The 24,813-nt window shown below is 40.3% G+C and overlaps 1 protein-coding gene across 2 annotated transcripts in view; it reads left to right on the plus strand.

Moving 5' to 3' along the window:
• mrps27 (mitochondrial ribosomal protein S27) overlaps nt 1-24,813 on the plus strand; it is a 218,909-nt gene that overhangs the window by 188,464 nt on the left and 5,632 nt on the right. For both annotated transcript variants that reach the window (XM_072257947.1, XM_072257946.1), the window contains exons 8-10: nt 6,306-6,408; nt 6,927-7,069; nt 21,591-21,746. In XM_072257947.1, the coding sequence (XP_072114048.1) occupies nt 6,306-6,408; nt 6,927-7,069; nt 21,591-21,746 (402 nt within the window). The remainder of the gene's footprint in view (nt 1-6,305; nt 6,409-6,926; nt 7,070-21,590; nt 21,747-24,813) is intronic.

Raw genomic sequence — 24,813 nt, forward strand, 5'->3', positions numbered from 1 at the left:
CTCCATGCACTTCTTCCACTGCTCTATTGCTCTGGGTCCCATCCCCTTGCAAATTAGTTTAAACCCTCCTGAACCATGCTAGTAAACCTACCTGCAAGGATATTGCTCCCCCTCGAGTTCAGGTGCAACCCATCGAATCTGTACAGGTCCCACCTTCCCCAGAAGAGATCCCAATGATCCAAAAATCTAAAACCCTGCCTGTGACACCAACTCCTCAACCATCTCCTTCAATTCTTACCATCACTATTACATAGCACTGGCAGCAATCCTGAGAACGCCACCCTTGAGGTCTTGTTCTTCAGCCTTCTGCCTAGTTCCCGAAACTCACACTTCAGGACCTCATCCCTCTTCCTGCCTTTGTCATTGGTGCCAACATGTATCACGACTTCTGGTTACTTCCTCTCTCGTACCAGGATGTCGAGATATCCCAGACCCTGACACCCAGGAGGTAACAAACCTTATGGGTGTCCTTCTTATGTCTACAAAATCTCCCGTCTGCTCCCCTGACTATAGAGTCCCCAATGACGACAGCTCTCCTCTTCTCCATCCCACCCTTCTGCACCACAGGGTCAGACTCCGTGCTGGAGGCCCTGCCACCGTGGCTCACCCTTGGTCAGTTGTCTCCGCCAACAGTATCCAGGACGGTATACTTATTATTTAGGGAAATGGCTACAGGGGTGCTCTGCACTGCCTGTCTACTCACCTTTGCTTTCCCCCTCTGATTGTCACCCAACGACCTGCTTCCGACAGCCTAGGTGTGACTACCTCCCTGTAGCTCTCATCTATGACTGCCTCATTCTCCCTTATGAGTCGAAGGTCATCCAGCTGCTGCTCCAGATTCCTTACACGGTCTTCCATATCACCCAGCCGCATGCACTTCTGGCAGATGTGACTCTGCGGGCGAGGGGAGTTCCCCCAAGACTGCCACATCTCATATGAGAGGCACATCACCATCTCAGGAGACTATATACAAAGGTTTCATAAATTGGAAAAGGTAGTTTTGCATCTCTTATACTGATGAGCTTCAGATCTGTATCCGAACTCAGGCATTTTGATTGTTATCAGTATTATAGGTAAAATTCTGGATTGATTGACTTAAAAAACCTTAGTCTGCAATCTTGAAGGTTGAGTAAACAAGCTTAAATGCATTTTGCACACTGCTCCAGTATATGTCAATCTCATCTACTAGTTCTAATATTTTTGTACCTATGATCCTGAAATAGAGCTGTGCTCCTCGGAGCATTACTCCATAATTCATTGTGGTGTGAAAGCAACCAGTAAGTGGCATAATCAAAATTAAAATCTCTCTTTGTTCTCTCCATGCAATGACGATGATACTTTTTACTTCGTGCGTGGACAGATTAATACTGACAGATTTATTAGATTTGAAAGGCAAACAAGGAAGAATAGATCCCTCTCTAAAATGTGTTGCATTTTTATTGGTTTTGTTTCAATTATGGATCAATTTTAATAATTCCACTTGTTCAAATGTAATATATATTATTGCTACAGGACATTTGCTGGCTGAAATATGTCAGATAATATTATAGAAGATAAACTAAAGAGTTCAGGGTTTCAATAAAAATTCTGATTCTTGAGTGCATTTTTTTGAATTTCTTTGCAGGGCAAGGCTTGGATTACAATCAAAATCATAGCAAATTAAGTTATATAAATCTTTCTAACTACTGATTTTGTTACCAGGCAAAAGCAATTGGCAACACCTCACTTTTGACTTGGTATGTATAACAAAAATGTAAGGAAACCTTGCAGCAAAGCTAAATTTAAAAGAGACTTGAAGGGCCACTGCTTCAGACAAGCCAATGTTTGTGTGGAACAAGCTCTCAGGGGAGGAAATGGTAGAAGGCACATCCTACACAGTCAAGAAAGCTCACTAATGGCCATATTTACTGACTAGCCTAAAGAGAGTTGGACTGTGTGTACAGTACATCCATACTCACGTCATTCTATGATGCGCAATAGGGAGCATCCTAACATAGTGCATCACTGGTTTCAAAAATTGCTGCCTAACACATCACTGGTACCAGCCGACACCCCATCAAGGACATATATACCAAATGGTGCTGTAAAAAGGCCAGTAACATCATGAAGGAACACACATCAAAGTTGCTTGAATTTCCAGCATCTACAGAATTCCTGTTGTTAACATCATGAAGGATCCCACCTACCCTGCTCATGGACTGTTTGTCGCACTCCCATCAGGGAGGAAACTATGTAGCACCCATGCCAGGACTATTAGACTCAAAAACGGTTACTTTCCTCAAGCACTAAAACTGATCAACACCACAACCCACTAACCCACCCTTCCATGCCCCCAATCACCACTACCGTATAATTTTCTGTCAGTCACCTTATGTACAGATACTCCTGTGCTTTGTATTACTTTATGGATATAAAATCTATGTTTATAATCCTTCTTGTGTATTTATATTGTGTTTTATTATTATTATTGTGTTCTTTATCTTTTGTGGGTCTTTTTTTGTGCTGCATCAGATCTGGAGTAGTAATTATTTCGTTCTCCTTTACATTTCTGTACAGGAAATAACATTAAACAATCTTGAATTACAATGTTTAACAGATGTTGGATAGGCACATGGATAGAAAAACTTTAGAGGGATATGGGCCATACATAGACTATCTCAGGTAGGCAACTTGGTCAGCATGGACAATTTGGGCTGAAGGGTCTGATTCTAAGATTTACAGTATAACTCCAGCACTCTAAATAAAATAAAAGATAACTTGGAATTAGAAAGCTTTTGTTTTATCGGCCTGTGAGTTTGACGTCAGTGGTGGGTAAATTGATGGAAAGTATTCTTAGAGATGGTATATATAATTATCTGGATAGACAGGGTCTGATTAGGAACAGTCAACATGGATTTGTGCATGGAAGGTCATGTTTGACAAATCTTATTGAATTTTTTGATGAGGTTACTAGGAAAGTTGACGAGGGTAAAGTGGTGGATGTTGTCTATATGGTCTTCAGTAAGACCTTTGACAAGATTCCACACAGAAGGTTAGTTAGGAAGATTCAATCGTTAAGCATTAATATCGAAGTAGTAAAATGGATTCAGCAGTGGTTGGATGGGAGCCGCCAGAGAGTAGTGGTGGATAACTGTGTGTCAGATTGGAGGACGGTGTGTAGTGGTGTGCCTCAGGGATCTGTACTGGGTCCAATGTTGTTTGTCATATATATTAATGATCTGGATGATGGGGTGGTAAATTGGATTAGTAAGTATGCAGATGATACTAAGAAAGGTGGCGTTGTGGATAATGAAGTAGGTTTTCAAAGCTTGCAGAGAGATTTAGGCCAGTTAGAAGAGTGGGCTGAAAGATGGCAGTTGGAGTTTAATGCTAAAAAATGTGAGGACTAATTTTGGTAGGACTAATCAAAATAGGACATACATGGTAAATGGTAGGGCATTGAAGAATGCTGTAGAACAGAGGGATCTAGGAATAATGGTGCATAGTTCCCTGAAGGTGGAATCTCATGTGGATAGGGTGGTGAAGAAAGCTTTTGGTTTGCTGGCCTTTATTAATCACAGCATTGAGTATAGGAACACACATCAAAGTTGCTGGTGAACGCAGCAGGCCAGGCAGCATCTGTAGGAAGAGGTGCAGTCGACATTTCAGGCCAAGACCCTTCGTCAGGACTAACTGAAGAAACGTCGACTGCACCTCTTCCTACAGATGCTGCCTGGCCTGCTGCATTCACCAGCAACTTTGATGTGTGTTGCTTGAATTTCCAGCATCTGCAGAATTCCTGTTGATTGAGTATAGGAGCTGGGATGTAATGTTGAAATTGTATGAGGCATTGGTGAGGCCAAATTTGGAGTATTGTGTACAGTGCTGGTCACCGAATTATAGGAAAGATGTCAATAAAACTGAGAGAGTACGGAGGAGATTTACTAAAATGTTGCTTGGGTTTCATCTCCTAAGTTACAGAGAAAGGTTGAACAAGTTAGGTCTTTATTCTTTGGAATATAGAAGGTTGAGGCGGGACTTGATAGAGGTGTTTAAAATTACGAGGGGGATTGATAGAGTTGACATGGATAGGCTTTTTCCATTGAGCATGGGGGAGATTCAAACAACAGGACATGAGTTGAGAGTTAAAGGGCAAAAGTTTAGGGGTAACATGAGGGGGAACTTCTTTACTCAGAGAGTGGTAGCTGTGTGGAACGAGCTTCCAGCAGAAGTGGTTGCGGCAGGTTCGATGTTGTCGTTTAAAGTTAAATTGGATAGATATTTGGACAGGAAAGGAATGGAGGTTTATGGCTGAGTACAGGTCGGTGGGACTAGGTGAGAGTAAGAGTTCGGCACACTAGAAGGGCCGAGATGGCCTGTTTCCGTGCTGTAATTGTTATATGATTGTATGGTTTCTCATCATACTTTTTTTTTATTCTTTAGAACTTTGCATTTCAGTTCATCTTTGTCTCTGATTGTCTGTGGAAGACAATTAGCAAAGAGATTATCTTTTTCTGTCATTCGAGAATTATCTTGGGTAACCTTAAATGAAAAGCATGTTCCAAGAACAAATCAACACACACAAAATGCTGGAGGAAGTCAGCAATATTACTCTGCCTAATAGTTGAATATTAAAGCATTAAGTTGACTATATTTGTAATTTAGAATCTTTGCAACCAGTTTTTGGTGATAATAAAAATAAATAAAGTGCATATTAAAATCCTTACCTATTAAGTTTCTTTTGTGTGCACGGTCATTGTTTCATTAGAATAACAATGGTGCCTGACTATCACCAATCAAACTGAGTTTACTGAATTAAGAACCTTTTTAATCTATGTAATACATTAAATACCACACATCTTCTTAGTTTTTAAAGTTGCTACAGAAATAACTTTATATGCTGCCCGATCAGTTAAGTGTTTGCAACAACCTGATTTATAGATTCTTTGATTATTGTTAATCTCACTTGTAGTTTTTGTTTTGAATTTGCATATAATTTATCTGCTAATCTTATAACTCATCCGTGGAAACAGGATGAGGAAATTTTGTATATCACATTTTAATATTTTTGAAATTATTTTCATTGAAAGTTAATATTTAAAATGTAAAGCTGCTTTAAGATAATTTGGAGGTATAGAGGTTTCCTTGGCTCTGACCTCCACTGATTCATGATGACTCATCTTGGCCTTATACTGTGCCATGATGTCAGTCTGTAGATTTAGTGAGCTCAGTATTGCCAAATCAATAGGCTAATGTGATTTATTGCACAGTTCCACAACTGATGTGTAGCATATTCAAACTAGAGGTGTCTTTTCTGCAAGGTAGCTTCCATTTTCATATTATAGTAGTACATTTAGGCCACATTCCACACTCTGAATTTTCAAATATCAATTGTACACAACCTGCATCTTTGGAGTTGTCTAATGGAGCTCCATAGTTATTTTCCAACTAATTCCCATCTGAATTTCAGTCAGAGGCCACTGATAGACCTGAGAACATTTCAATCAGTTTTTTTCATTTATGTGAGTTACTGGGTACTTTTGAGTTTCTGGCAAGGTATTTTTTTCTTCTGTATGGATAGGAGTGCTTAGTGAGCATACAAGATATTCTTTTGAGCAAACTTAAGTGCTAATTATTAGTTTTGAGGATACCAAAAACTGAATTTTTGAACTGAGTAGAACTCTCTACAAAGGACTGTGAGAATAGCTGAGAAGATCATAGGAGTCTCCCTACCATCCACTGGGGACATTTATCACGAGCGCTGCAAACAAGGGCCCTGAGTATTATTAAGGATCCCACTAATCCATCCAGCATCCTCTTTAACTTTATGCTATCAGGCTGGAGACTCCAATGTATAAAAACAAGAATGGTCAGGATGGGAAACATTTTCTTCCCTCAGGCCACTAGACTTTTGAACACCCTGCCACATTGCCTTCAAAGTGTCACTGGTTAATCTGTTCTGTACCTTACAATATTTCATTTGTGAGCTTTAATTTGTTATATATGAGAGATTCACCTGTAAATTTTATCTTTACTGTGTTACGTGTGTTACATGTACTGCTGTGCTTTACACCCTGGTTCAGAGAAACATCTTGTTTCTATATACGTTATATACAGAAATATAGTTAAATGACTGCAAACTTGACTTGATTTGTGATGTAGGCATGATGTAAGAAAACCTAATCCTAAAAAAATCTGATTTTTAAAAGTTTTATTTTTGTTGACCCAACCAAATTCTAACCATTTGATGAGCAAAATATCTTACTTTCAATATACATATTTCCAAATGCAATGCTGATTTTTGTGTCAAATTTTGTATTTTCTAGTTGGAAGATGAACGAAATATTGGTGCATCATTGTTTTTGCTTGGGCTGAAGCAGAACAACACATTTGGTTTTAGCTCTCGGCTTTTGGGTCTTGCATTCATTGGTATGTTTCTTGTAACTTTTTATTTCAGTATATCTAATGAGGAATGTAGAACCAGCTCCATTATCCATGAGAGTTGGGCACTCACTTCCTGCAGATAACAAAAAATGTAGGTAGCACTAAGATCCTTTCTGTTGTTTGTGTTACGCCTGCTCAATAAACATAAATGAGTCCTATAATGTTCCATGTGCAGTAACAAGACATTAAATACCTAAAAGAAGATTATGTTAGTTAACAAACATTCGAAGTGCCAGATTTTGAAATCTCAAAGTGCAACTGTGTCAATAACTTACTACTTCTTTTAGTGCACAGAATAGAACAATGGTCTGAAAACTGATCACATACACTGACAATGATTGTTTCTCAAAGTTTAGATGCCTACTAGATGATGGGATCTGGAACCAACCTCGGATCTAAGAATAGCAAATCAGATAATGATAATTAAGTGTATATTGCTTTGAACTCTAAAGAAATCTATCTGTAACTTTTCAATTTTCTGAAGTAGTGCTCTATCTTAACAGGAAAAGTTGAAGTGTATAAAGGAATCCATGCAGTTTACACCAAAGTGCCCCTGATCTGGACGCCAGGATATTTAAATCGAGCTTTAAGTGTGATGGAGGACATAGTGAAATCATCAGATGAAATAAAGCTTTGTAAAGAAGTGGTAAGGTTTACGATGTGTAGTATACACACAATCCACATTTCATTAAATCTGTCAGTTTGGATGCTTGGCTTTAATTTTGCTTGCTATCTGTTGAGCAATCTTTTAATTTTAAAATTCTTATCTTTTGAGTCAATTTCTTCAATGATTTCCACCTTCCATATATCTATAAACATTAAAATCTGAAAGGAAATGATATTAAGAAACAAAAAAAGGCCCGAAATGTCAACTGTACCTCTTCCTATAGATGCTGCCTGGTCTGCTTGCTTGCGTTTGCGTTAGGAAGCAAACTGTTGTTTTGTAACCTATCATGGTTTCTGTGCTTTACCAATTATCAATTTGTTCATTCAGGGATTTAAGTGTTACTTTTTTTTTAGAGATACAGCATGGTAACAGGCCTAACAAGCCCATGCTGCCCAAATATATCCCTCTACTGACCTGTATGTCTTTGGAATGTGGGGGGAAACTGGAGTACCTAGAGGAAACCCACAAACTCCTTACAGGCAGCGGGCTGCTGGCGATGTAATAGCTTTACTTTAGCCACTATGCTACCATGCCACCCAATTTAAAAAAAATAAAACCCTATCTTACAGTCATTGGGTAGGCTCAAACCATCAACCTCTTGTTTAACAGCTGAATGTCCTGGCCAACTGCTACATTATTAAAGGTCATGCCATAAGACCATAGACCATAAGAGATGGAAGCAGAATTGAGCCATTCGGCCCATCGACTCTGCTGCACCATTTTATCATGGCTGATATATTTTCTCTCTCAAATTCATCCCCCTGCCTTCTCCCTGTAACCTTTCATGCCCTGACTAATCAAGAACCTATCTACCTCTGCCTTAAGTATACCCAATGACCCGACTTCCAGAGTGACCTATGGCAACGAATTCCACTAATATGCTACCTACTGACCAAAGAAATATCTCCTCATCTCCATGCTAAATGGACATCCCACTACTCTGAGGGTCCTAGAATCCCCCACTATAGGAAACATCCTCTCCACATCCATTCTCTTTAGGGCCTTCAACATTCGATAGGTTTCAATGAGATCCCTCCCCCACATTCTTCTAAATTCCAGTGAGTACAGGCCCAGACCCATCAAACGTTCCTCAGATGATAACCCTTTCTTTCCTGGAATCAGTCTTGTGTACCTCCTCTGAATCCTCTCCAATATTTGCTCATCCTTTCTCAGCTAAAGTGCCCAAAACTGCTCACAATACTTCAAGTGAGGCTTCACCGGTGCCTTGCATCCTCATCATTATGTCTTTGCTTTTATACTTTAGACCTTTGGAAAGAATGCTAACATTGCATTTGCCTTCCTCACCACCAACTTAACCTGCAAGTTAACCTTTATGGAATCCTGCACGAGGACTCCCAAGTCCCTTTGCACCTTGGATTTTTGAATTTTCTGCCCATTTAGAAGATTGTTCCTTCTACCAATGTGCATGACTTTCTAACACTGTATTCTATTTGCCACTTCTCTGCTCATTCCTTAATCCATCTATGTCCTCTGTAGCCTCACTGCTTCCTCAGCAGTACCTGTTGCTCCACTTATCTTCATATCGTCTACAAACTTGGCCACAAAGCCATCAATTCCATCATCCAGATCATTAACATATAACGTAAAAAGAATACGTCCCAACATTGACTCCTGTAGAACACCAGCAGCCAATCAGAAAAGGCTCCCTTTATTTACACTCTTGGCTTTCAGCTGGCAAATCTCTAAGCTCTGAAATTCTCTCATTAAATTTCTGTATTTTGCTTTTTAAAATTTTTCTTTAAACCTATAAACCAAGGTAGGTTAATTGGCCATTGTAAATTGTTTCATGATTAAGTTAGCATTAATCAGGGTTGTTGGGGTTCCAGGGTAGCGGGATTCAAAGGGCTGGAAGGCCCTACTCCGTGCAGCATCACTAAATAAACCAGTTGTGCAGAAAAAACAAATTCTGCCAACAGCAAAAAGCGAACAAATAAAACACAAAATATTAAACATTAAGAACCACAGAGGCCCAAAAAACTGTGTCCACAGCCACAAGACGCCAAAGCGAGTAAAGTCAGTCGGAGCCGATGGCCACAGCCACTGAGTCAGTTAGGCACTGGGGCAATGGCTTCAGATCAGAGCCGCAGATCCAGTTCTGCACTGAGGTGCCTCGATCAAATCATGAAGTAGTAAAGCATGTTCAGCATTGAGGATATTGAGCATCAAACCACAGCTAAAATTGAGTCTACAGCTACATGCCACGAGCCTCTGAGAAGATGAAAACTTGCTGTGTGGGACCCGAGACCCCTGCACCTTCTTCTGGCAGCAGCAAGAGAGAGACAGTACTGAACATCCGTTCATTTTAAGAGGTACTTAAGGGGAAAAATCTTTTTACAGAGTTCAAAGTAAATCTATAATCTTTGAACTTTGTACATGTATGTCACCATAAATCACAGTAAATACAAGAAATACGATGGAGTCAATGAAAGACTGCACCCAACAGGATAGACAAACAACCAATGTGAAAAAAAAACAAACTCTGCAAATACAAAAAGAAAATGTAACAAATAAATAAATAATATCGAGAACATGTGGTGGTATGGGTCATGAGGGCCCCTGTATCTCCTTCCTGATGACATCAGTGAGACGAGAGCATGAATTAAATTGACTTTTGTACTTACATCCTTCATATACATGAGGAGCAAAAATCTTTACGTCTCCATTCAAATGTGCAATGTTTAATTATAGTAATTTATAATAAATATTATGTACAACAGGCTAGTCCATATAATGTAGAAATACAGTTGCATCAGCATGAATTAAACAGTCTGATGGCCTGGTGGAAGAAGCTGTTCAGGAGCCTGTTGGTCCTGGCTTTTATGCTGTGGTACTGTTTCCCGGATGGTAGCAGTTGGAACACTTTGTGGTTGGGTTGACTCAGGTCCCCAGTGATCCTTTGGGCCCTTTTTACACACCTGTCTTTGTAAATGGCCTGAATAGTGGGAAGTTCACATCTACTGATGTGCTGGGCTGTCCACACCACTCTCTGCAGAGCCCTGTGATTGAGGGAAATACAGTTCCCATACCAGGCAGTGATGCAGCCAGTCAGGATGTTCTCAATCGTGCCCCTCTAGAAAGTTCTTAGAATCTGGGGGGCCATACCAAACTTCTTCAACTGTCTGAGGTGTAAGAGAGGCACTCTTGTGCCTTTTTCACCACACAGCCAGTATGCATAGACCACGTGAGATCCTCGGTGAAGTTAATGCTGGGGAACTTAAAGCTGTTCAGCCTCTCATCCCAGATCCATTAGTGTCTATAGAGGTTAGCCTGTCTCCATTCCTCCTGTGGTCCACAACCAGCTCCTTTATTTTTGTGACATTGAGGGAGAGATTGTTTTCTTGACACTACTGTGTCAGAGAGATGACTTCTGCTCTGTAGGCTGCCTCATTATTATTTGAGATTAGGCCAATCAGTGTAGTGTCGTCGGCAAATTTAATTAGCAGATTGGAGCTGTGGGTGACGACACGGTCATGGGTACCCAGAGAGTAAAGGAGGGGACTTAGTACACAGTCCTGAGGGGCACCTGTGTTGAGGGTCAGAGGGGCACAGGTGAGGGAGCCCACTCTTACCATCTATCGGCAATCTGACAGGAAGTCCAGGATCCAGCTACACAAGGCAGGATTAAGGCCGAGGTCTCTGAGCTTCTTGTTGAGCCTGGAGGGAATGATGGTGTTGAATTCTGAACTGTAGTCCAAGAACAGCACTCTCACATAAACATCCCTCTTCTCCGAATGTGTAAGAACGGTGTATAGAGCTGTGGCTATTGTGTCGTCTGTTGATCAGTTGTGTCAGTAGGTGAATTGTAGGGGTCCAGTGTGGGTGGCAGCATGCTGCAGATGTAGTCCTTGACCAGCCTCTCAAAGCATTTGCTTATTATTGAGTGAGTGCAACAGGATGCCAGTCGTTCAGACATGTTACCTTGGTCTTATTAGGTACAGGGACAATGGTGGATGTTTTGAAGCAGGAGGGCACTCTACACTGGGAGAGGGAGAGATTAACAATGTCTGTAAATATACCTGCCGGTTTTGTTACGCACATCCTGAGTACTCACCCTGGGATGCTGTCCGGTCCTGCAGCTTTGCGACTGTCCCCTCGTTGGAAACACCTGCATACTTTGGCTTCAGACTTGACCAAGTTGCTGGTCGCATTATCTCCAGGTTTCCTCAGGGGCTCAGAGTTGACGACAACGAATCAAGCCTAAGAAAAAGATTTAGCTCATCTGGGAGAGAAGCATCAATGTTGGAAACTCCATTACATTTAGCTTTGAAGTTTGCGATGGTGTGCAGACCTTGCCATAAGCTGCGTGTGTTGTTGGTGGAAAGTTGAGTCTGAATCTTGTCTCTGTATTGTGTTTTGCTGCTTTAATAACTTTGCGCAGATCGTAGTTGCATTTCTTGAGCTGTTGCTGATTACCGGCAGTGTAACCTCTGTCTTGTCGGAAAGGGCTGCTCGCATGGAACTGTTGATCCAGGGTTCCTGGTTTGGAAAGGCCCTGACTGATTTCTGGGGACAACATCCTCGATGCAGTTCCGGATGAAACTCGTGACCCCTTCCATGAACTCGGAGATATCCTTATCATGGAAGACGTTCCAGTTGACGTCATCAAAGCAGTCCTGCAGCATGGAGGCTGATTGGTCGGACTGGATGTGGGGATCTCTGATGATGGATGCTGCTTTCCCTCAAGTGTTCCTTGTAGATGTACTGAATGTTACCCATGATGAACTGGGCTGTATCCACTACTTTTTGTAGGCTTTTCCGCTCAAGGACATTGGTGTTTCCATACCAGGCCATGATGCAACCAGCCAATGTACTCTCTACCACCACATCTATAGAAGTTTATCAAATTATTAGGTGACATGCCAAATCTTCGCAAACTTCTAAGAAAATAAAGACGCTGTTGTGCTGTTTTTGTACTGGTACATACGTGCTGGACCCAAGACAGGTCCTCTGAAATGATAACACCAAGGAATTTAAAGTTGCTTACCTTCTCCACCCCGATCCTCTGATGAAGACTGGCTCACAGACCTCTAGTTAACTCCTCCTGTCAACAATAATCAGATCCTTGGTTTTGCTGACATTAAGTAAGAGGTGGTTGTTGTGACACCACTCAGCCAGATCTTCAATATCCCTCCTATATGCTAATTCATCACCACCTTTGATTCCGCCAACAACAATGGTCTCGTCAGCAAACTTAAATATGGTATTGGAAATCTGCTTAACCTCACAGTCATAAGTATAAAGCAAGTAGAGCAGGGGGCTAAGACCACAGTCTGTGGTGCACCTGTGCTGAGAGAGATTGTGGGGGAGATGTTATTGCCAATCCAAACTGACTGGGGTCTGCAACTGAGGGAATCGAGGATCCAGTTGCACAAGGAGGTATTGAGGGCTAGGACTTGAAGCTTATTGATTATTTTTAAGGGGATGATAGTACTGAATGCCAGGCAGTAGTTAATGAAGAGTTTCCTGATGTATGCATCTTTGCTGTCCAGATTGAGTGAAGATCCAGTGAAATGGCATCTGCTGTTAACCTGTTGTGAAGGGGGGTATTTGCATGGAATCAGCTTCCAGGGGAAGTGGTTTAGGCAGTTATAATAAAAACATTTAAAGGCATTTGAACTGCTGACTGGATTGGAAAGGTTAAGACGTTTATGGGCCGAACACTGGAAATTGAGATTAGCTTGGATGGGGCATCTCAGCATGGAGCTATTTGGTCAAAGGACTGTGTGAGTCTATGACCTATCACATTGACTAAGCATGATAAACTTGTGTCAGGTGACATTCTCATGACACAATTGCAGTGCTTTTGCAATATTTAATGGGGGCATGTGGCTGATGAATGATCACATCTATCTTCTACTTAGTTGGCATTTGAGATGAGTCTCATTCAGCATGGCAGGGGAATGGACACTGAAGAGTCTTGATAAGTGCAGTACTGACAAAAACAAAATATTATAATTGATTCCATTCAGAATGCCAACCAATTACCTTAAAATATTAAATATATATTTTTAAATGCCTGGTTTCCCTTTTTAAAAATTCCAAGAGAAGCTTAGAAAAATAGAGGGCTGTGGGTAAGCCTAGGTAGTTCTAAGGAAAGGACATGTTCAGCACAGCTTTGTGGGCCAAAGGGCCTCTATTGTGCTGTAGGTTTTCTGTGTTTCTAGAACATGTGTATACCATTCATAAATACATATGGAAAAATGTGATGAGTGAAAGAATCTGAGGATGCATTAAATCAGTCATTCCTGTGGAAGTAATTTAAAATATCAATAATTAATATTTTGAATATTTCTACTCTTATAAAGCATATTTTTTTTTCTTCACTTGGAGATGGCTGTGAAGGTTGTAACCATTCTCAGTGAGTCTCCTCATCCTGCCTGACCTAGATTGCCTTCATGAAGAGGAGAATTTTGCCAGCAGCTGTCACTCTCCTGACCATATTCATTTGCTGGAATGAGTACATTTCAGTAACACTTATGTAAGGGATTTTGTCTCTTAATTCCTGTTCTACCAATGACATTCAGTCTCTGTAGCTTCCATAAACAAAGCTTCAGTGAATTCTTCTTACATTTGTCAAAACTATTTTTACATATTTTTAACAAATGATAAAATTTCAATTTCTTCTTCACCAAATTCACTAAAATTACATTGCTGCTGAGCAGTATCTAACATAATGCCAACATTTGACCATCTAATTTATATGCCAGCAACTGGTTATTCCTGTTAACATCCTCAAATTCTTAAGATAATTCTGAGAAGTGGTTCTTGGTATTAAAGTTTGGAGCACTGTATCCTATTACTTGGAATATTATATTGTATTGGTTAGGGGTTTTGTTATTTAATTTATGAAGCTGGTTAGTTTAACTTACTTTAAAAAGTTAATTTTAATATATGTTTGTTTATGAGTCTCTGAAAAACATTCTGCTTCATATTGCGGCAGCAATGAAAGCTCATTAAGGTTTCAGTTTTGATATCTTAATTCCAGTTTATGTGGGAAATTAATGCAGAAGCAAAATAATTCCATTTTTAGGCATGTTAAACTCTTGGTTTAAATATCCTCCACCTACTTGTCTTGAAAATAAAGCCTGATTAGATTAGTATTACAGAATCTTGGCACATAACAAAATGTTGTCATGACATTGTAGTCATACTGAGAAGACTGTGGCTTCTTATTGAAGTTAAAACCCATTATCGTGTTCAGTGACACTGGGGAGACTGTATTGTGGACTTGGAATGTCTGCCAGAAGTTGCTTCTCATTTTTATATTGGGCCAACAAAATAATTTATCTGCTGCCATCCTATTTTGAAGTGTTGTCTGACCATTAATAGAACTCATGAACTTACTTTCCTCGTGTAAAGGACATTGGAAAAGTCAATTCAGATAAAGGGTCTTGGAGTCACAGAGTACAACAGCACAGGCTCTTTGGCCCATCTAATCCATACTGACTTGACCTTCTACCTAATCCCATTTATCTGCACCCAGAACATATCGCTTCAAACCCTCCCATCCATGTACCCATCCAAACTTCTTAATTGAATTCACATCTCCCACTTCAGCTTGCAGCTTGTCCCACACTTGCACTACACTCTGAGTGGAGTTCCGCCTCAGATTTCCCTTAATTCTTTCACCTATTATCTTAAACCTATGACCTTTAGTCCTCATCACCCAGCGTGTAGGGAAAAAGCCTGCATACATTCACCCTATTTATACCCATTGCAATTTGGTATACCTCTATAAGTTCTTCTCTCATTCTCCAGCACTCCAGAAAATAAAATCCTAATTTGCTCAATCTTTTCCTTAAACTTGGGTCCTCAGGCTCTAGCAATTTCCTTGTAAATTTTCTCTCAACTTGAATTTTTAAATGTTTTTCTCTCTGCAGATGCTGTCTTACTTACTGTTTCTAGAATTTCTGTTTCTATTTCAGGTCTACAGCAACTACAGTTTCTTGATTTTGATTTAAAATCAGTATGAAGAAAATTCAGAAATATCCACCCGTATTTGCTTAAAGCTGGAAATAGCTAAATAGATATCAATGTATATTTTATACTATTCACTTCCTATGGAGAACAGTGCCATGGGACAGATTAAAGGCTCATCCTCTATACATTTGTTAAACCACACTGTCATCATAATGTAAAGGATAGTGGAAAAACAGAACTGTCTGCTCCAAAAAGATAGTGAGATTAGATCAGATACATTTTCAAAAAAAAAGTTCTGTTTTTATCTTTTGATAAGCAAGGTGTTAAGTATTATTGAGGCAAGGTGGATCTGGAGACCAGCAGTGATCAAATTGAATGATACAGCAGGTTTGAGGAACTGATGACCTAGGCCTTTTCCTTTATTCCATTAGAATATAATTTGACTTTATTGTCTATTAGGATTAATCTGCTATTTGAATTGTTAATCGGTCATTGTACGTAGAGCATACCTTATGAGTCAGGCAAATCACATAATTAGCTGAATGAGCTGTGGTGCTGTGAAATATGTTATTGTTTGTGATTTAATGTATGAAAGAAATGTTCAAGTTCAAAGTAAATTTCTTTTCAAAGTACATATATGTCACCCTATACAACCCTGAGATTCATTTTCTTACGGGCATACACAGTATATCCAAGAAACACAATAAAATCAATGAAAGACGGCACCCATTAGGATGGACAAACAGCCAACATGCAGAAGACAACAAACTGTGTGAGTACAAAAGAGAGAGGAAAAAATCATGATAGCGATAAATAAATAAGCAGTAAAGTTTGGGAATGTGAGATGAAGAGTCCTTGAAAGTGAGTCATTGGTTGTGGGAACAGTTCATTGATGGGGTGAGTAATGTTATCCCCTCTGGTTCAACACCCTGGTGGTTGAGGGGTAATACAAAGTACAAAGTAAATTTTATTATCAAACTTCTATAAAACTATATGGTTGTACCATATACAGCCCTGGGCATACTGAACAACTCTATGGAATAATAACTATGATATGATCAATGAAAGATCATCCAGAGTGCAGAAGACAACAAACTGTGCAAATGCAAAAATAAGTAAATAGGAATAAATAACGAGAGCATGAGATAAAGAGTCCTTGAAAGTGAGTTCATTGGTTGTGGGAACCATTCAGTGATGGGGCAAGTGGAGTTGAATGTAGTCATCGTCTCGTTGTGTGAACCCTTAGTGCCTACGTGGCACATGGGGCCTCAAAAGTTGTCCTCTTTTATTAAAGAGCCTGATGGTTGAGAGGTAAGAACTATTCTTGAACCTGGTGATGCGAGTCCTGAGGCTCTTGTACCTTCTGCCTGATGGCAGTAGTGAGAAGAGAGCATGACCTGGGTGGTGGATGCTGCTTTCCTATGACAGTGTTTCATGTAGATGTGCTCAATGATTAGGAAGGCTTTACCCACGATGTGCTGGGCCGAATCCATTACTTTTTGTAGGATTTTCCATTTGTGTTTCTATACCAAGCTGTGATGCAGCCAGTCAATATACCCCACTACACATCTGTAGAAATTTGTCAAAGTTTTAGATGATGTACATGCTGCTACATCTCTGCAAACTCCTCAGGAGTAGAGAAGCTGCTGTGTTTTCTTCAGAATTGCACTTGTGTGCTGGGCCCATGACAGGTCCTCCAAAATAGTAACACCCAGGAATTTAAAGTTGCTGACTCTCTCCACCTCTGATCCTCTGATGAAGACTCACTCATGGACCTCTGGTTTCTTCCTCCTGAAGTCAATAATCAGCCCCTTTGTCTTGCTGACATTGAGTGAGAGGTATTATGACACCACTCAGTCAGATTCTCAGTCTCCCTCCTATATGCTGATTCATCACCACCTTCGATTCCGTCTACAACAGTGGTGGCATCAGCAAACTTGAATATGGCGTGGGAGGTGTGCTTAGCCACACAGTCGTAACTATAAAGTGAGTAGAGCAGGGGATTAAGCCCACAGCTTGTGGTGTACCTGTACCAATGGAGATCATGGAGGAGATGTTGTTACCAATCTGAACTGGCTGGGTCTTGAAATTTATTGATTAGTTTTGAATGCTGAGCTGTAGTCAATAAAGAGCATCCTAGTGTATGCATCTTTGCTGTCCAGATGTTCCAGGGTTGGGTGAAGAGCCAGTGAGATGGACCTGTTGCTCAGAAAGGCAAATTGGGGCGGATCCAAGTTGCCTCTCAAGCAGGAGCTGATAATGTTTCATCACCATCCTTTCAAAACAATTCATCACTGTGAATGATAGTGCCTCTGAGCAATAGTCATTGAGGCAGGTTACCACGTTCTTCTTGGGCACCAGCATAATTGAAGCCTGCTTGAAGCAGGTGGGTACCACATACTGCCGAAGTGAGAGGATCTCAGTGAACACACCAGTCAGTTGATTAGCACAGGTCTGTAGTACATGGCAGAGGTTCCCCATCCTGTCCGGATTCTTTCCGTTGGTTCACCCTCCGGAAGACAGCCCACATGTCAGCTTCAGAGACTGAAATCATAGGATCATCAGAGAATAAGGGAGTTCACAATGGTTCCTCCATGTTCTGATGGTCAAAGCGAGCATAGAAGGCATTGAGCTCATCTGGCAGCAAAGCCCTGCAACACCAGTCGACTATCCTTTATTGATTGAATTTCCACTTTGCCTGTGAAATAGCTTTCCAGAGATCATACCTGCGTCTCTTGTAACTTTCTTGGTCTCCAGAGTCGAGTGCCTCTGATCTGGCCCTCAGAAGATTTTGGATCTCATGGTTCATCCAGGGCTCCTGATTGGGGAAGACTGAATGATTTAGTGGGGACACACTCACCTACAGCTGCTTTAATAAAGACCGTTACAAACATAGTGTATTCATTCAGATCTCTCGATAAATGCCTGCACATGGCCCAGTTCACTGACTCGAAGCAATCCCGTAATTTTTCCTCTGCTTCCCGCAAACAGCTCTTTGATGTCCCAACCTCTGGAGCTTTGCTTTTTAGCTTCTGCATGTACGCAGGTCAGAGGACAGCCAAGTGATCTGATTGACCAAAATGCAGTCTGGGCAAGGAACAGTAGGCATTACTTATCCTAGTATAGTATGTTGGGACCTCTGGTGCTACAGTTTATATTCTGTTGGTAGTTGGGCAGGGTTTTCTTCAAACAAGCCCGGTTGAAGTCTCCGACTATGATTTGAAATGCGTCGGGTTGGGTTGTTTCTTGTTTGCAGACGACATTGTCCAGTGTTGTGAGTGCTTGATTATGTTGGTAGTTGGTGGTATGTAAGCTGTGGTCAGGATTATGGAGCAGAACTCCCTTGATAAATAGAACAGTCAGCATTTGATAATTAGGTGTTCAAGGTTGGGGGAACGTGAGTTTGACAGAACTGCCATGTCGAAGCACCAACGAGAGTTCACCATAAAACACACACCTCCTACTTTTGCCTTTTCTGAGTCAGTGTTTCGATCTATTCCATGAATGGAGAATCCTTCTGGTTTGACTGCTGCATCTGGCGTGCCCGTTTCAATAAAGCATCGAATTGAGCAAATTCAGTTGCCTCCGATACAGCAGTCTTGCCCTCAGGTCCTCAATTTTGTTCTCCATTAACTGCACATGTGCCAACAAGATGTTGGGAGAGGAGGCCTTAATCCTCTGCATTTCAACCTGGTTTGGATTGCCCCTCTCCTGCCTTGCTTTCAGCCATAGCGATGAACATTAAGGTACTGTGCCTGACTGGTCCATGTTCTTCAGTCAGTCTTGAGATACGAAGATCATTGAGTTGATTTAAAAGTCCATTGCTTGGAGGGAATCTACATGCTGCAAATTGCAGTGAAAGTAATTGAAAATTTGGAACAATTTTGTGCAGCCCACTGAATGTTGCTGATGATCGCCGGTGCCATCTTGAATGCAGTAATTGTTTCTGAAAGTGGTGGTGTGGGTCCTGAGGCTCCTTTACCTTCTTCTTGATGGCAGAAGCAAGAGGAGAGCATTGTTTGGATGTTAGGGGGTCCTTGATGATAGGTGTTGCTTTTCTGCAACAGCACTCCACATTGATAGGGAGAGAATGGGGACTTCTCCCCTTCCTTTCCAGTCCTGAAGAAGGGCCTTGGCCTGAAACATTGGCAGCTCCCTGGCCTGCTGAATTCGTCCAGCATTTAGTGTGTGTTGCTTTAGACGTGCTCAATGATTGAGAGGGCTTTGCCCGTGATGGACTGAACCGTATCCACTACTTTTTGTAGGAATTTCCATTCGAGGTCATTTCCATTTCCATACCAGGCTATGAAGCAATCAGTCAATAGACTTTCCATCATACATTTGTAGAAGTTTGTCAAAGTTTTAGATGTCATGCCAAACTTTTGCAAACTTCAAGAAAGTAAAGGTCCTTCAGTGCTTTCTTTGTAATTGCAGTTAGCTTAATGCTGTAACAGCATCAGCAACCCAAGTTCAATATCACCACTATCTATACAGTTTGTACGTTTTCCCATGACCGCGTGTTAATTTTTCAGGACATTGACTGTTTCTCTTTCTACCAATGCTGCCTGATCTGCTGTGTTTTTCCAGTATTTTTGGTATTCTGTGGCCAGGTATTGCACATCTGGGATTGGAGGTTGGGCTCCATGGAGGCATTGTTCATCAAACATTGAACATGGATTCAGCCTGCTTGATACTGAATTGTAAGGGGAAGAAAGATTTTTAAAAGTTCATGATGTAAACATGAAATACTTTTATTACTGCTACAAAATAATTTCAATTAATGAAAATTGGTTCTACACTGTCAGTTAAAGACCCTCCTTGTCTTTTGAGGCTGGGGTAATCAGCAAATGTATATTTTTATTTTTAAAATTACCTGTAACTCCAAACAGGACTTCTGTATCCACAAAAACAATGCATCCTGTTTTCCACACTTACTATCAGGTCTTTCTAATTTAAATCTGCAGTCCTCTGAATTGAAGGAGATAATAATGCACAATCAGGAAAAGTCATTTGGTACACTGAGAAATGGTTAATAAATTTGAAAGCACATGAGACTGCGGATGCCGGACTCTGGAGTACAAAGCAAACTGCTGGAGGAGAATCATGATGCAGGTTCTCGACTCAAAAGGTTGACTATCCCTCTTTTTCCACAGATGCTGCTGGACTCACTGACTCTGTCCTGCAGTTTATTCTTTTGAAATAAACTTAAGGATACAGTCAGAAACCCAAAATATGACTGCTATCAGGATCCTTGTGAGGAACTGTTGCAAATAACCGAAATGTTGTCCAGATACGTATGGACAAATTATAGACCAGTGCACGAGAGATCTCTTAAATTGTCATATGTCAAAACACTGCTTTTTAAAGGACATGCACTGCCATTTGGGAATCTCCTCTGGCTAAACTCAAGTTTCTGGTTCGTGTTTTGGAGCATTTCACATTATGCAAGGAACTTCCTTATTTCTCATCTAAACTACCCTGACAGAACCTTCTAAAGCCACAACCTCTTAAGAACAGGTAAAATGCAGATGAGGGATGGAAAGACCACCACACATAAATTCACCTCCAAATTGTACACTCATCTACCTTGGAATTAAATTTCATCACCAGAAGGCAGGATATAAGAAAATGCCTCAGCACCACCATCACATTGATGCCAACCAAAATTTAAAGTAAATTTATTATCAAAGTACATATATGTCACCAGCTACTACCCTGAGATTCATTTTCTTGGGGGTATTCACATAAACGTAAAGAAACACAATAGAATCAATGGGGAAAAGCTGCACACAACAAAGACGGACAACTAGCCAATGTGCAAAAGACAGCAAATTGTGCAAATAAAAAGAAAAAAAACAAAATAATAATAATACTAATAAATAAATAAATCTTGAGAGCATGAGTTGTAGAGTCCTTGAAAGAGAGTATGAGCAAATAAAAACTAAACTTTCCAGCACTGTTGTCAGCAGCAGCACATTTAGTAGAGATGCAGATTCATAGCTCTAGTGACTAGGGTTCAATTCTGTTTGTTTGGAGTTTATGTTTTCCATGTGTGAGCATGTTGATTTCCTCTGGGTGCCCCAAATTTCCTCCTGTTTCCCTCAAAAATGTGGGTTGATGAGCTAATTGGCTAGCATAAATTTTCACACATGCAGTAAGTGGTAGAACTGATGAGAAAGTGAGGACAATGAAAGGGGATTAGTATTGAATTAGTGCTTCATGGTTGGTGCACACTTGATCGGCTTAAGGGCCTGTTTCCCTGCTGTATGATTCAAAAATCTAGTTTGAATTTAAAAAACAATGGAAAATTATGAAAATAGAATTATTAATTTTGCAGATATAAAGGGTTTGGGGAGATTTACGTGGACAAAAAATGCAGATGAATATTAAATATTACCCCTGTGGGTGGAAAATATATTTCAAGTGTACATTTGAAGTAGTTAAATGCAAAGCTGAAAGAGATCCAGAGTCTTGGTAAATTACAAACTCCAAAGCAGTAATTGCAAATGCTGGCTTGTTACCAGTGAAGTCACAGGAGATTTGTGCTCTTGTTTTGCAGGTGGGTGTCATGGCAACAGTATTGCAGACTGCAGCAACTGAAACTAACAAATCCACACTGACTGAAGAATCACAGGAAAGAAAACAAGAAGTTGCCCCTGATGAGGAGGATTATATTGAAAGATCAAATCTTCCAGACTACTTAAACAAATTTAAGGTACTTAGAACACAGAAAAGTTACATTCTAAGAAAACGTTTATGAACAACTTACGTGAAATATTCCTATATATGATTAGTGTCATCATTGGCAATCTCTTGGGGTTGAGGATCACATTTCATCATGATGAGATGGGTGGAAGAGTAGTTTGGCGGTTGATGCATCCTACCATAATTTACACTGAGCTGCTTCGTATTCCTGATGAACAGACTCAAGAGTTACACTGCCATTTCTGTATCCTCTGTTTTGAGAGGATATGAACCAGAGATTCCCATGAGCCTTGAATCTCTTCCTATATTGAGCTGATCATCTGTTGTCCTGGCAGAGGTCAGTGTAGAGTGCCTGGTTTGAGACTTTATTAATAGGTGGAGCTGTACAAACTGTGTGGGCCTGTCTATCAGAGCTGATTGACTGTATCTAATTTCCCCAACGTTCGGGATATTAGCCGCCAAGGGAGTACTGATGTTACTTCGCTTACTCAGACATAATTGAAAGATTTTCTGGACTGAAAGTGGAATTTCTCCTGTGTTTAGCGGTGCTTGCTGTAGGTGATATACTGTATCTCTCTGAAGTGTACAGGCTGCTGTCGAGCAGACCATGAACTTAGTGTTGGGTTTGAGGTCTTGATCTTCAAAATTTTTTTTCCTCAGATGACCAAACGTTGTGCTGGCACTCTGAAGGCATTTAAGAAATTTATCATAGTTATGTGTCTTCATTGAGACAGCTCCTCCAATATGGGATGTGGTCCATGTTTTCAAAATCATTTGTGGACCTTTTTGTCATGTGTGGTATTGTGCATTTGGAATAAATGGTTATGAACATTTATTTAGCTGATGTGAAGTAGAAGACCCATTCTCTCAAATATTTCAGTGAACAAGTTGACAGTAACAGTCTCTAATATGTGCATCAGTAAGTGTCATCAAAATATACTGCAGTCCATATAGATTTGTTCAAAATGGCATTTTCCCAAGGGAGCCTGAGATTGTCATGATACTCAATCTGCCAACATCCCTACTATATTATCTAATCCAGATTTTTAGTGATAGACCTGTGTATTGCCATTAGGTACCAGAAATATTTTTTATTCCACATTTGAAATTTTTAAACAAATCTAGTACAGGTTGACCTTCACTAGTCCGACTACCTGTAATCCAGTTCCTTTGATAATCCGGCACTGATTATGCTTCATGTGATCCTTCTGTAATTCGGCATTTTCACTAATTCAGCACTCCTCAGGTCCCAGTGGTGCCGGATTGGTGAAAGTTGACCTGTATCCTTTTTTGTCCTTCACAATAATTCAAAATATTTGTATTTTTACATCTTCTGGCATAAAAGATAAATTTATTTTTCATCTTTTATTTAAAGAGCATTCTGCATTGATGTGATTCTGCTCAGGAAATGTCTTTGTCAAATCAATAGTTTCATTACAAAGCAATCTTGCAATATCTATTTCTTGATTGTAACAGGAAATAGCTTAATGACAAGTATGATCCAAGTTCATACATTTTCTCTGCACAGATACTATATGTCTAATATTGCCATAGATTTTTATGGTCAGTTATATTTCCAAACAGTGACAACTTTCTGGAAGGTCTATCATAATTGCAGTTTCCTTCTACTTCTAACAAACAGGTTCGGTGTTTTAAATTAATTGTCTAGTTTGTGAAGTTTTACTCTGGAAATTAATTTGTACGGTGCTATTTTTTCAATGCTCTGTGATTGAAAATTGATTTTAGGCAGTCCCATGGAATTGTGAATAGCTTGCTTCCAGTGCAATTTTATGGGTGCTGAGGTCAGTGTTCTGCTGAGATCTGCAGATGTCTTCTGCAGATAAGGCAGTGGTTGCTTCAGACGTGGATAGTGGCTTTTCTTGGCTTCTGTATGCATTGTATGAGCTGGAGGACTTCAATGCCAGTTTGAACGTTCCTGTTCCGCTTTGAGCATTTGTGGATTTTGATTGTTTGGAGATGTTAATTGTTTTTTTCCCCAGAAACTTTGATCAAATTATTGAATCTATTCCCTGATGCATCATGTAATCTCTACCTGTGACAAAGGTCAGGACAGTGGGCTGTTGCAGGAGTCTGGTGCTATCCGGCTTGTGAATGAGAAGCTGCCCATTACAGCCAACAGAGCATAACTAGGGCTTCAACACTAGGGGTATTGACAAAGCAGATATAGGTTTGCTCTTCTTTCCAGTGGTTTTAGAGAATTTTATGGAGACTGTGTTGGTTTCTTGTGGCTGTTATAGGCAGTCCATGTCTTAAGAGCACCAAGAGTTTTGTGGCAGTTTTGAGCTCCTGATCTTCAAATACTCTTTTCCTCAATTAACTAAGGGATAAGCTGGACTATTGAAGGCAATAATAAAATTCATCACTGATCATCTACTTTCCCCCAAAAGTAGCTCAGAAGAAATGTGAAGTGGTCCATATTTTACAGACTCTCGCCATGAACATTTGTTGTTGGAGGGTAGTATTGTACACCCGTGGCAGGTTGATAGAGGACCTTTGTCATGCAGATATAAGAATAAGATATGATTCATCCTTTTCTATACTTAATCATCTGAGACATGAAGATGTTTTGCTTCATACCCACCTCTTGTGACCCCTCGCCCTGTTCTCCAAACCAGCCCCAGTCATAACTACCAGCCATCTTTTTCCTTCCTGGACCTGGCATTGGTCCTGAGTGGTGCATTTTAAAATCTGAAAAAGTGCATGATAGATGGGGGAAGATAGAGAGGACAAAGGGGAAAACAAAAAACAGAGCAATGTGGGGGAGAAGTATGTGACGATAGGAGTCAGCTGCTGGAGCTAGACAAGCAGGAACACAAAAAGCTACCCTGCTGGATTCTGATAAGGAGGTAAGAAATGGGAACTATTTTGATTGTGAACCTTTGGCACTATTGAAATCTGTAGGAGCTTGCTCACAGCCAAAATATGTTCCATTCAAGCCGAACAAGACATAATTGCTTGATGCTTTTGCCTTTAGAAAATTTAAAATTGGAATCTGTGCAGGATCGAGTTTTGCAGTGGGTTTCAGAGCAGTAATACCATTTGAAAGATTGGGTTGC

This window comes from Mobula birostris, chromosome 5 (assembly GCF_030028105.1).
Source record: "Mobula birostris isolate sMobBir1 chromosome 5, sMobBir1.hap1, whole genome shotgun sequence".
NCBI classification, from domain to species: domain Eukaryota; kingdom Metazoa; phylum Chordata; class Chondrichthyes; order Myliobatiformes; family Myliobatidae; genus Mobula; species Mobula birostris.